A 13,987-nucleotide genomic window follows, 5' to 3' on the forward strand; every position below is an offset into this window, starting at 1 on the left:
TCCAAATACATTTTTAATAATTTATTTTTTTCCACTTTTTAGTTGTTGTTTTTTAAATGTCACTTTTTAGGTTTCATTTATTTTAGTTTAATTTTTAGTTTTAGTTGGTAACATTTTTAAGTGTCATTTAATGTTTCATCTAACAAATACATTTAATTGTATTTCAGCTTTATTTCAATGAACAAAAAAGTTTTTAATAGCTTTGGTTAACGATAATAATCCTGGAAGCGACTACATTATTACTTTGGCCAAATGTAGACACTAAGCATTACTTTAGAAAGTAATAATTTGGGGATCATGTTTTATTTTACGGCTCTCTTGAATACCTGATTCTGATTGGTCCATCGCCACATTGGCCGGTCAAATATTTTTGTATACTACTGTATATAATGGTGTATAATATATATAATTAATCATTGTCTCTAGCACATGTCATTTGATGTCTCTCATGTTACTCCACAGACTTTTTTCTCACACATAATCTCAAATCAATATTTATGTATTGGTATTTTAATATTTATGTCCATTTATTCGATGAGTAGTTGTACAATAAGCAGGATAATGTACAGCCAACCAGTCATTTATGGCAAAACAAATGATTTCGGAGTGAAACAAGACTATATTTTGTGATATAGACCAACTGACTGTACATTATCCCTTACATATATTCTGTATGTATTCATATGGTATCAATATTGAACGTATATGAATGAATATTAAGACATATTGTGCTCTAGCATCACATAAGCTCTTATTAATTGTTAATGGGTGGATTCCCGGGCGTGTGTCTTTTGCTTTCAGTAATAGAAATACTATTTGAGTTGAACTTTGATCCTTAACATTCATCATCTTCTTTCCCACAATCTCTCGTCCTTCACACCCCTCCCACTCCTTTTTTTTCCTGGCATCTTGAAGATAGCAGAAAAGCAACTGACTGTCTGAGACTAATTGATCTTATTTAGGCATTTCTAACGTCACAATGGCCATGTTTGCACGAGTATGCACACAGCTACGGCTGCTATGAACAAAAAGTAGCCTGAAATAGCTCGAAAAGCACCAAGCGCTAGCAGCTTTGTGATGGCGTATGTAGATGCGGGTCGTTATGATTTTAATTTCAATATACTGCATGACAGCCATAATCTTCCAAAGCAAACAATCTAAAAACAAAACAAATCAGTCTAATCTGTCACTACCTCATTGTTGAAAAAGCCTCTCATGTTCAGACATGTCTGTGCACAACTGAAAGGGAAATCATTGAGACTCGACGGACTCTCGCCAGAGCTTTAAATGCTGCGCCTTCACCTTCATTCATGCATTCCATGTCCAAGGGTCAAAGTTTAACTGCCTGGTTGCTCTACGTCTTGCAGGAGGGAAAAGGAACATGATAATGGGCCATAAACTCCCTCTTGAAATGTCTCAGACGGAGTGGTTTGGAATGCTTCCTGGGTTTTGAAGGTCTGCCAGATTAAAAGGCAGTGGTGTTGGCAGACGGCCCGTGTTAAAGCTGGTTTCCCTGGTCGTGGTTGGAGTTCTTGAGATCCAGCGTTGGGGAATAACACTGCGAACTGCTCTATATTTTTCAGTTGCTGGTTTCAAAACAAAAACGAGCTGCTTTTTTCGACCAAAGTTAGCAGTGTAGCTTCACTAAACGGTGCTTTTATGACACATTGTATTGCATAGACAGCTCTACAACGGGTAGTACTAAAGCAATAATCATACACTCACCTAAAATATATTTTCTCTCTTATATAGTATTGGAATGTCCCTTTTCATTTTAGTTTGGATGATTCATGCAAATGAATTGGTCAAAAAAAGATTCATAGATTAATTCCATTACGTCTCTGCTTTGCATTTTATGTCTTGTTTTGTAGCAAAATGTTTTAAAAGTCCCCTTTACATGTTTATATGTTTGTTTATGGGGTCTACTACTAGAGTAAGTTTACATCATTTAATGTTCAAAAAACACATTTTTTTTTTTATAATTTACATTGTTGCAGCACCTGTTTTCACCCTTTGACTGAATGCTCAGTTTTAGTTTCGATTTCTTTAAATCCCGCCTTCCGACAAGTGCAGTCTGCTCTGATTGGTCAGCCAGCCCCAGTCTGTTGTGATTGGTCTGCCGCTTAGAGCGTGTCGGAAATGTAACACCCCTTACCATAACCTGCGAGTATCATCTTTGGAAGCTTCCTGAGGCGCTGTAAACACTATAACTACGCTAAATGGTGTCAGTTTTGTCGTATGAGTCCGATAATGACAGTCAGGAAGAACAAGCTCATAAATCCAGAACCACTTTCGCAAGCACAACATTGTAATGTAAAAAAGCATAATGGGTTCTCTTTAAAATACTGTGTTTTTAGTATGCAGTTTCACACTATGCAGTTTCCGTTTTTCTCAAACAGCGCCCCCTAGAGTCGCTGTGGAGTACTTGTATTCAACGTTACTGTCGTAAATACCACTCACCGTCTCTGCACTCTTCCGACTGCGCTTTCTTCGTCGACTCTGCCATGATTCACGTCTGAAATGCGTGCTAGTGTCTTCCACAGAGACTTCTTCATATGTTCTTGATGTATGTGACGTCGTGCCGTGCCGTGATTCTCGCGAGATTTGTTGGGGCGCCACCTCTCAAACTTGCATTGCTGGTTTTGCCAGTGGCGTCCCCCCCTGCTTTGCTATCGGGATGATTCGCCCTACTACGAGTTAATTTACCATCAAAATGATTTCGAAGCTGTTATATTAAGGTACAAATCTTGCATAGTGTGCCTTTAAGTCTAAAGTGTCATCCATTATTGCAAAAAATAAGAGATCATTTATATCTGATTAAATATCATCTATTATGTATGTTAGTGATAGGCCTATACATCATCCCCTTAAATGGCTTCAATGTGGTCATTAGTAGGTTGCAGTGTATCCGACTACTCATTTAACAGAATAGCTTGACTGTAGTTTAAATTCTGAGCAGCTTGACTAACGGCCGTTTCAAAGCCTTTGAGGTCTTGAGTCACTCTCAGTTAGTGTGTTTCGACCCCTGCTGGATGAGTTGCGGCCACAGGTCGGTGTGGCCTCGTCATCATTTCCTGTTTGTCTCGTTTGCTTTGCTTGGAACTGTGGGGCTCTGATCCGAACATCTGTACTGCAGCTCTTTTCCTCTTAGTTCTTCCTTTTTCCTCATTCCATGTACAAACCTGTATCTGAACACTGATAACTGGTTGATGGGAAATGAGTGGAATGTTACATTTAATATGCAATTTTTAGCAGGAACCAATTTTAAGATGTATGTGTGTGTGGATGCCAAGACTGTTTATTTGATCAAAAATACCGAACAAACTTTCATTTTGTAAAATATTATTACAATTTACTATTAAATAACGTTTTTCCATATATTAATATATTAAAATGTAATTTATTTCTGACTGTGATGTTAAAGCTGAATTTTCAGCATCATTACTCCAGTCTTCAGTGTCACATGATCCTTCAGAAATCATTTTTAACATTTCTTATTATTAACGATTTTAAAAATGGCTATGCTGCTTAATATTTTAATATTTGTTGAAACAGATAATTTAATTAATTAAATTCTAAGTATTAAGTATTACTGACCCCCCAAAGTTTTTACCCATGTATATGTGTGTGTGTTAATGCAATAGGTATCTTTTTTTACAGCATTTATTTCTCTAGGTTGCTCTCATAAATATTCTATTGTTAATTATTTTTAATTATTGTTTATTCAGAATGCATTCAATTAAATAGTTCAATTAAATGTTAGTTTATGCTAGCGTATAATAGTGTGTGATGAGGTAGAGATTAGCTAATGTTAACTTGTAGAACCTTGTGTAAAGTGTTACCAGATCATTGTTGTTTTCTTTGTTCTGCACTGTTGCAAGCTGCCCTGTGCAAACTGTGACGGGATTGTGAAAACAGCTTTAATTCGGTGCCCATGTTTGCAGCATAAGATGATTGGCATGATTCCTTTAGTGAATGAGACGCTAAAACACACAAATTTTGTGTGCAAAATAAACGGTGCGATTCTAGGTCTAAATGAAGGTTGCATATATCGGTTCTTTTCTATGCAGAGAGACTTCTGAATCGGGTGTCTTTGTGGTGAGCTTTTATAGAAATGGGTTTGAGTTGCAAACAGAAGCAGCGTGACTGAGATGCTGAAAGGAGCAGTCATCTCACACGAAGGGTTTCAGTTCCACCCCGACTGTCTGAAGTTATTTAAGGGACTGTCAGGCACACTTTGAGGATTCGCCTCTTATACACGTGAGAATGAGAGAAAAGAAAAAGTCTCTGCAAGAAAATACTCAGCCAGTTTGGCAGCTTTCTGTTCCCGAAAACAGAGAAGAGAAGAGAGATGTTTCTGCAAGAGGGAGGGGAAGTTGCTTTGATTAAAGATTGTGAGGACACAAATAAAAAAGAAAGAAAGAATGATGTGCATGGATAAATCACTTATAATAAATACTGCAATTTCCATAAAAACAAACCAGAATTGTCCGTGCGTTTTGATTTTATGGTGAATTTAAAGGTGTTGGTTAAAATGGTAGATGTATTGTTTTTTTCCAAATAGGTTTCCCCAAAACTTCAGTGGTTGGACAAACAGACTTTATGCCGTTGGTTGAGCTGACATTGCAGTATGGGGCTGATAGGGATGCTCAGATATTTTAATAGTGGCACAGTTGTTCAAATTTACAGGAAATTCAACCTACAATTGGCTGACTTATAGTTGTCTCTTATAGTTAAGATTTAAAAATACATATCACCTCTGCACACAGAGCTCAGGGTTTGAGGAAGAAAAGAACCAGATCAGATAGAGAGTAGGAGGTGTGAACTGAAAATACATTTGACAGAGTTTTTCTCATATTGAAAGATGTAGGTAAACAGCCAGCTTTTCTCTAAGCTCCAGCCATTTGTATGTGCTAAAGTGCACAATTTGCTGGCGCAGTGCAGACATTTTTCTTGCCTGGTTCCTCATGTTCACTGTAACTTTAATTCGTTAACCATATTGTCCTCTTAAAAAGCTTTTCCAGTCCAGGCTCTGCTGTAGCCACTGTTTATGACTGCGGGTCAAAAACATAAACTGATGGCCAACTCAATGAAGAAATAACTAGAAAGCACTATTTTTCTGGAGATGACCATACTTTTCATAATAGATGCACAAAAGATTTTTGTTAAGTGCCCCTATTATGCTATTTTTAAAGTTTCTAATTGATCTGCTACAATAGGTTTACATCCATCAAAGGTCAAAAAACACTTTGATTTTGCATTATATACATTGCGGCATCATCTCTTTTCTCACAGTGTCTGAAATGGTTTGATAAAGGATTTAGTCTCTAAACCCCTCTGTCTCAAGAGCCTACTCTGCTCTGATTGGTCAGATCTGTTGCACAGTCTGTTGTGATTGGTCTACTCTGCTCTGATTGGTCAGATCTGTTGCACAGTCTGTTGTGATTGGTCTACTCTGCTCTGATTGGTCAGATCTGTTGCACAGTCTGTTGTGATTGGTCTACTCTGCTCTGATTGGTCAGATGACCCAGTCTGTTGTGATTGGTCTACTCTGCTCTGATTGGTCAGATCTGTTGCACAGTCTGTTGTGATTGGTCTACTCTGCTCTGATTGGTCAGATCTGTTGCACAGTCTGTTGTGATTGGTCTACTCTGCTCTGATTGGTCAGATCTGTTGCACAGTCTGTTGTGATTGGTCTACTCTGTTCTGATTGGTCAGATCTGTTGCACAGTCTGTTGTGATTGGTCTACTCTGCTCTGATTGGTCAGATGACCCAGTCTGTTGTGATTGGTCTACTCTGCTCTGATTGGTCAGATCTGTTGCACAGTCTGTTGTGATTGGTCTACTCTGCTCTAATTGGTCAGATGACCCAGTCTGTTTTGATTGGTCTACTCTGCTCTGATTGGTCCGATCTGTTGTGATTGGTCTACTGCTTACAGCACGTGCTGAAAAAAGAAATGCCGATTACCATATCTGAATTTCAATTCAGGATCTTCCTCAGCACTTGATGCATAGTGATATGAACAGTGACAATGGTTTTGTTTTTATTATATCAGTTTGAGCACGAGTCCTCATCCTTTGGAAGTACAGCATAGTGCACTTGCTTTTGAAGAAATCAGCGTCTTCTCGACATGTCGACGACACAAACCAAACTCTTTCAGGCCTCAGCTACAACTACAGTGTTTGAGGGTCAAAGTAGGCATTGTTTGCGGGCAGCCAATGAAGATTTTTTTTTTTTTACAAAACTACATACAGTAGGTTCAAGCAGAAACTGAGACTGGAATGACTGATGACTCATTTCAGGTAGTTCAGATTCGGTTCTTTCTTTTGGGAGATAATAACTCCATTTATCATGCAGTTTGATCTTTAAAACTTTGCAGACCTTTTACATTCACAAACAGCAAACATGCATGAAATCAATTAAAAGTGATACTAAAGACATTTAAAATATTACTAAAGATTCCGTTCTTTCTATTAATCGAATCCTGAGGAAAATATTAAGCAGAACAACTGCTTTCAAAATTGATAATATTCAGAAATGTTTCTTGAGCATCAAATCCTCATATTAGAGTGATTTCTGAAGTATCATGTGAAGACTGGAGTAATGATGCTGAAAATTCAGCTCTGACATCAGCGCTTTGCCAGAATCACAGTCCAGATGAAATGACTGAACAGGCTTTTTGCACATTTATAAGAACAGGAAACTGAAGGGTGGTGATGTACAAGACCCACAATACTTTGCAAAGACTCAAGTGGTAAGCATTACAGGAAATGCAGAACAGGTGTGCATGCAACCATGATAATGGAACATTGTTGAATGGAACTTTTGATGATGGAACTGGGAACTACTGAAGTCCCAATACATTTTTAATTTGAATCAAATGTGTGCATTAATACAGATTGAGCGGCGCCTGGAAAATATGCGATTGGTCTCCCATAATGCACACAAGAAGATGACCATGTGTCTGCAGGGTAACATGGGCACAGATGCAGAGAAGAGACATGTAAGTAACAGCTGCTTTTATATTTTCAAATGCCTCCTCAGTACACACTTCTGAATTGTTGTTTTTCTCCTCTTAGAAAAAGCTTCCTCTTACGGCCCTTTCACAATCCATGGTGGATGGAGGGAATCAGCTCGGAGACGAGTCTTTTATCGGGTGAGTTTATTAACTCTTTGACTGACAAAACCATCCGCCTGATCTGTGATTCATACTCATAATGAGAAAACTTTGAATGTGGCCAAACATCCCTGAGTCATCTGTTTTTTCAGGCAGGCGGGTTCATTTATGGTCATGATCTGTGAAAATACATGGAAGCATCATGATTATCCAACAATATTTGTTATCCCAGTAAACTGCATAATAGTCTGGTGTAAAATGCTAAATTATTATTGTTCATGATGGAAAATGTGACCTCATGCTGCTTGACTATGATTGGTTCATGTTGTTTTTAGCAAAGTTGTTTTTGAATTATGCTAGATTTGTTTGATATTATTTTAAGGAATGTCTTGCAACCATTGTATTTTTCCCCGGGGAGAGATGATATTTTTGTCCATATCGCCCAGCCCTATTATTTAGCATCGGTTAATCCATGCGACCAGGCAGCATGATGTTAAGCATGTTTGTGTCTACAGGAAGATGATGGAAGTCTGTGGAGAAGCTGAAAACAAACTAGCCTTTGAGCAGAGCCAACATGAAGTTCAGCTGGAGAGAGATATTCTAGACCCGATCAACCAGCTAGCAGAGGTACGTAACGCCAAAGACCCGCAAATAACCAGATTTTTGAACAGGCAATGTAGGTTATATCTCTATGTTTGTGCTTGAAGGTGGATATTCCTAACATCCTGAAGCAGAGGAAACATTTAGCCAAGCTTGTGTTGGATTTTGATTCTGCGAAAGCCAGGTGTGTATATATACTACTGTTCAAAAGTTTGGGTTCAGCTTTTGTTTTGTTTTGTTTTTTTTCCGGAAAGAAATGAACACCTTTATTCAGCACGGATGCATTAAATTGATCAGAAGTGACAGTAAAGACATGTATAATGGTATAAAATATTTCTATTTATCATATTTATCAAAGAGTCTATATTTATCAAAGAGTCATGAAAAATTGTTACAAAAAATAATATTAAGCATTGATATTGATTATAATAAGATTACGAATATTAAGAATATTAAGCATTGGTGTTGATAATAGTGCAACTGTCGGGTTCTGGAAGTAATAAGGAAATTGGTTTTGAACGATAACTTATAAACCTTTAAAAAAAGCCTTACTGTTAGCTACGAGGTTGTTAATCGATGGTATTTGCTTCTGTTGAAGCCGCCAGCCCGCATTATTTCAACTTAGTTTTAATCGTGTTTAACAGCGGAGTTCATGGTGAAAAACTACATTAACCATGATGCTGTACAGAAAATTACACCAATCAGAGAGTCTTTTTATCAGATTTTCATATATGTTTTTGCTTCAAATCAAAGTTTGTTGTGTTGTAAATCACCTTGTAGCTGATTGGCTTGGTTCATGGTTTATAACGCTTTAATGAAGACTTTAAAAAAAAATCTAAATGAATGGAAAAATACTTCCGGAACCAACGCCACAGAAAAGGGGGATGGGCGCTTATTCAAACTTCTGCAAACAATGCCGGAACCAGTGTCACTGTAGTAAAAAACAAATCTTGAGCATCAAATCAGCAGATTAGAATGATTTCTGAAGGATCATGTGACTGAAGACTGGAGTAATGATGCTAAAAATACAGCTTTGATCAGGAATAAATTACATTTTAAAATATATTAAATGTATATTTTAAATTGTAATAATATTACTGTTTTTACTGTAGTTTTTATCAAATAAATGCAGCCTTGGTGAGCAAAAGACCCCTTTGAATAACATTAAAAAAAATCTTACTGACCCCAAACCTTTGAATGGTTGTGTAAATGAATGAAACTATAACCACACCAGCGTCTGCTGATTATCTTCTGGTGCTTTGAGACATTTGATGAAATTGCAATGCAAATTGCTTGGAATAATTGAGAAAACACTTTAAACTCCTGTAATACAGGTATCACCAGGCTTCAAAGGCATTTCCGTCAGCTGCAAATACTCAAGCAATGGCTGCCAAAATTGACACACTTAAGGAGGAGATGGATGAAGCTCAGAACAAAATGGAAATATGCAAGGTATGAATCAGATTTTATTGAGTTTCTGGGTGACTTTAGGTAGCACATTGAACCTAGTCTGATCTTGTTTTGTCTTTAGGATCAACTAGCAGCTGAAATGTACAACTTTTCCTCCAAGGAAGGAGAATATGCGCGCTATTATGTGTTGGTAAGTCATTTCTATGAGCTTTAGGGAAGCTTGAACCACACAAGAAAAATGATATCTGATAAGGTCGAATTTATACTGAAATAATAAATTTAACTTGCAAATTTATTAGTTGGAAACTGGTCAAAGTTCAGTGGTATCAAATACTTTAGATAAAAAAAGACATCGAGAGGCGTTTCAAAGATGGCCGCCGACTGAAATGACTTGCCTGAAATGTTTTTTTGTGTTATTCATAGATTTTCTTACTGTATGCTAGTAGTTAGCATGTCTAACCAGTAGAGTCAATTTAACTGTACAATATTTTACAGTATATACCCAGTCAGTAGATTAAAGGTCATTTAGTCACAAACTTTTCTTCCCTCAAAACAAAAATAGAAAAGTGAGGCTTGTTTTTGTCTTGACAGTTGTTAGAAGCTCAAGCTGAATACCACAGAAGAGCCTTGGCGTCCATCGAGAGCGTCCTGCCCACCATTCAGTCACAGCAAGGTGTGATATTTACTCTTCACTTCCTGGACAGAGCATCGGCTGGATAAATGTTTCATATGAATCACTCACAGCACTTATGAAATCATGGCCTTATTAAAGGGTTAGTTCACCCAAAAATAAAAATTCTGTCATTAATTATTCACCCTCATGTCGTTCCAAACACGTGAGACTTTCGTTCATCTTCAGAACGCAAGTTAAGATCTTTTTTAGTGAAAAATTTGAGAGATTTCTGTTTCTTCATTAACTGTCTATGCCACTACCAATTTCAAGCCTCAGAAAGGCTGTAAAGACATCATGGAATTAATCCATGTGACTCCAGTGGTTTAACCTTCATTTTATGAAGCGACGTGAGTGCTTTGTTTGCACAAAAAACATAATTTACTACTTAAAAATATTAATCTCCAACGTGCGTTCACAAGAGCACCACAACGCATATGTGTTGTGTTGACACGAGAGCAGACGTGAACGTGCGTTGGATGAACTAACCCTTTAATAACAATTAAACAGAGTGTATTATGGAGTGATGTGTGTGCTGAAACAGAGTCAACAGTTATCTGATCTCTATTTTGTTCAAACTTTCACAACTTATAAACTAAAAGGGTGAATCTCACAAAATCTGACCAAAACATTTTTGCTAATGCATATTTTACCCAAAAATAAGTAAAAAAGAAGGAACAAAGAAAAGTACGCTTTTTTTTGTATTGTGACATTATTGTCACAATAATATTAAAGGGACACTTCACCCATTTGCATCAAGCCTTGTATCGTTAGAAACCCAGTCATATTTTTGAATGGTCGTGCATTATTCCCTTATTTTCCCCTGAGACGGGAAAAATAAGGATTTCAGTGTTGCAGTTCCTGCTTACAATGACGCAAAAATCATCATTTTGCGTCATTCTAAGCAGGAAGTCCCATATCTTTATAGAGGGGGACATTTTCCCCTCCAAATCTTATTAGTGTAATGCAAATTAACCTCAGTAAAATATATATATAAAGAATGCTTAAAATTATGCATAATAAATAATTATATTGTAAATTAATATTAATTTATTATATTGTCAATTTATTAGTATATATATTTTTCATATCACAGTAATTGAATAAAAGCTTGATTTTATTTATTTACAATATATAGAATATGTCTGAGTCATATTCACTCTAATATAGCTTATATTGCCTAAATAAAGTTAGCTTTTTTGCATTTGTGACATTTATTTTCATGACAGTTAGGCACATTTTCCCTCAAAATTCTTAGTCAATTCTTGTTGTCATTTGTTTAGACATTTTACTTTTGATTCTATTTTTTACATTGATTATTGTCATTACAGTATATATTCTCATAATGAAAAGCTTTAACTGCACTGGCAGTACTTTGTTGAAATACTGTATATTTAATTTCTTATTAGAATTATTAATATATTTTTCACATTACAGTAATGAGAATAAAATTCAGACAGATAGGTAGATAGGTCGATAGATAGACAGACAGACAGATTTTCTTTTGATTTTGGGGTGAAATACGACCCAGACATGTTCTTGACTGGTTTTATGATATGCACCCAACGATCTGGCCAGTCATCAAGATATGAATCATTCTTTCTCTTTCAAAGCTTCCTGTTGGCCGGCACTGTAATGTATCCTGTTTCACTCGGCAAATCATCCTGTCTAACAGAATCAGTGTTACACACACACCTGGTGATGATTCTTAAATGTATCCTGCCGTAACTCAAATCATTCTCACTCTGTCTCGTGATCTGGCATAGATAAATGGATAGAGAAGCCAGCGTTTGGCACAGCTCTGGAGGAACATCTGAAGCGCACTAGCCGAGAGATCGCTCTGCCCATAGAGGCCTGCGTCATGATGCTGCTGGAGACCGGCATGCAGGAAGAGGTATCTCACACTGTCAAACAACACATGGGAACCGACAGATCAGATGACATGACGGGGAAGTTGATGCACATTACTGCATACACAGTGGCAGAGAGTGGTCATTTTCAGGGAAGGGCTCAATCCTTCTGTCTTTCAAATATTTAGCAAAGGGCACTTTATACAGAACCAGTTTTAAAAGGATGAGTGACATTTATTTGACATGCATTTAAAAAAACAAAGTTGCACAGTTGTCAGAATACAAATGAAGGAGGGTTGCAAGTTAACATTGTATGAGTTTAAAAATATCAAGCCTTCCTTTTTTCTCTGATAGATAGATAGACAGAGAGATAGACAAGCAGAGAGATAGAGAGACACAGTTGGACAGAGAGAGAGATAGAGAGAAATAGCAGTGTATCCGTGTTACAGACGTCTATTTGTTCACTTCTCCTTCTTGGCCAAACCCAGACTAATAATAGCAGTGAAAGGAGACAAACGTTTCCCTGCGAAACCATCACTGACACATCCGAAAACTGTGTTTTCAGTCATTTTCACACAGAAGCAAATCAGTTTATATTTTACTGTTCGCTGCAAAGGTCTTGTGTGTTTACAACATTTGCTGTCATGCCAGGGTTTGTTCCGTATCGCTGCTGGAGCCTCTAAACTGAAGAAGTTAAAGGCGGCACTGGACTGTTCCACTTCCCAACTGGAGGAGTTTTACTCTGACCCTCACGCTGTCGCTGGTACAGTACATGCCGTTTTTCAGAAATTGAGTTGTTGAGGTACAGCTAGCTAAAGAGCTTAAATGTCATTTCTGCATTTAGAAGGACTTCCCAAAATGAAAACAAGACTTGATTTGTTTTATTTTAAACCATGCTTGGTTGTGTAGCTGATTATAAAAACAGGATATTGGCACTGAGCTATTTCTGTCACCAGTGTTAAGAGTACCACAACTAGAGCCATATTTGTAACAAAATGTTCAAACACAATCGAGGGCTTGCAAATGCATTTGATGTTGGGTTTCTTTTCTCATGATTATTTAGGAGCCCTCAAATCTTACCTGAGGGAGCTGCCTGAACCTCTGATGACCTACCAGCTGTATGAAGAGTGGATTCAAGCCTCAAAGTAAAGCACATTCACATACACCAATGTCCATGACCTCAGAAGAAAATAATGTTTTTTTAAAGGTCCCGTTCTTCGTGATCCCATGTTTCAAACTTTAGTTAGTGTGTAATGTTGCTGTTAGAGCATAAATAATATCTGTAAAATTATAAAGCTCAAAGTTCAATGCCAAGCGAGATATTTTATTTAACAGAAGTCGCCTACATCGAACGGCCCGTTTGGACTACATCCCTCTACTTCCTTCTTTAATGACGTCACTAGAACCGCTTTTTCACTAACCTCCGCCCACAGGAATGCTCCCTCAACTCTACCGAAATTCGTTTATGTACTTGCGCACTTCTTATAACTTACTGTGTTTACTCAGCTCTTACGGTGATTTTCTGAAGTAAAACTGACGCTTCATCTTTTGTGTGATGTACAATAAACTTTATTAAACTCATCAGTATATGTTTGATCATCATTCAGACCTGGTCCAAGACAGCAGACTTGTAGGCTATTAATAATGGATACATACAAGCAGATGACAAATACGTTATAATAACCGTAATTAAACTACTAAACTATACATGTTCCATCTCTATACAGCACTCTGACTCTGTAGGCATTATTGTCCGACTCGAAATGAACACCGTTACTGAGAGTTTCTGATATTATCATCATTCCGTGAGATGAAATTGTCCTGACAGACTGAGCGCGAGCTCATGAAGCTCCGCCCCCTGTGCCGTCCAGCAGCAGCTCATTTGCATTTAAAGGGCACACACTGAAACAGCGCGTTTTTCTGAGCCCCAAAAACTGACAATTTGAACATGCTGTAAAAAATGATCTGTTGGGTATTTTGAGCTGAAACTTCACATACACACTCTGGGGATATTAGAGACTTATTTTACATCTTGTGAAAAGGGGCATAATACGGGACCTTTAAGTGAATCTCTCCCAGTTTTTGAAATCCCATTCTTTGAATGGACCAATATTCCAAGTGCGGTGTCCATAAACATAACAGAAGTCCTCAGGCAGCATTCAACGTTAATCAACAAGAATCATAAATAGGTGACATGATATAATCATTTATATTCGTACCTCAGAAAATGAGGTAGAGGGGGGAGTCAAGTAGGGTAGAGAGTTGACGTCAGCAGTCATAAGCTCATGTGTTCGATTTGTCCTTTCAACTGGAAGACGATTGCTTTGCAACTGGATCTG

The 13,987-nt window shown here is 37.4% G+C and overlaps 1 protein-coding gene across 5 annotated transcripts in view; it reads left to right on the forward strand.

Annotated features, from left to right (window-relative positions):
• Positions 1–13,987, forward strand: part of arhgap17b (Rho GTPase activating protein 17b) — a 36,510-nt gene that overhangs the window by 7,469 nt on the left and 15,054 nt on the right. For 2 of the 5 annotated variants that reach the window (XM_081380889.1, XM_081380892.1), the window contains exons 3-13: positions 6,696–6,755; positions 6,900–7,004; positions 7,081–7,157; positions 7,634–7,745; positions 7,826–7,902; positions 9,053–9,170; positions 9,250–9,318; positions 9,720–9,801; positions 11,565–11,692; positions 12,300–12,411; positions 12,712–12,793. In XM_081380889.1, coding sequence (XP_081237015.1) covers positions 6,696–6,755; positions 6,900–7,004; positions 7,081–7,157; positions 7,634–7,745; positions 7,826–7,902; positions 9,053–9,170; positions 9,250–9,318; positions 9,720–9,801; positions 11,565–11,692; positions 12,300–12,411; positions 12,712–12,793 — 1,022 coding nt within the window. The remainder of the gene's footprint in view (positions 1–6,695; positions 6,756–6,899; positions 7,005–7,080; positions 7,158–7,633; positions 7,746–7,825; positions 7,903–9,052; positions 9,171–9,249; positions 9,319–9,719; positions 9,802–11,564; positions 11,693–12,299; positions 12,412–12,711; positions 12,794–13,987) is intronic. The other 3 variants (XM_081380893.1, XM_081380890.1, XM_081380891.1) reach the window with 2 other exon arrangements.

The sequence above is a fragment of the Scardinius erythrophthalmus genome (assembly GCF_964197995.2).
Source record: "Scardinius erythrophthalmus genome assembly, chromosome: 1".
NCBI classification, from domain to species: Eukaryota; Metazoa; Chordata; class Actinopteri; order Cypriniformes; family Leuciscidae; genus Scardinius; species Scardinius erythrophthalmus.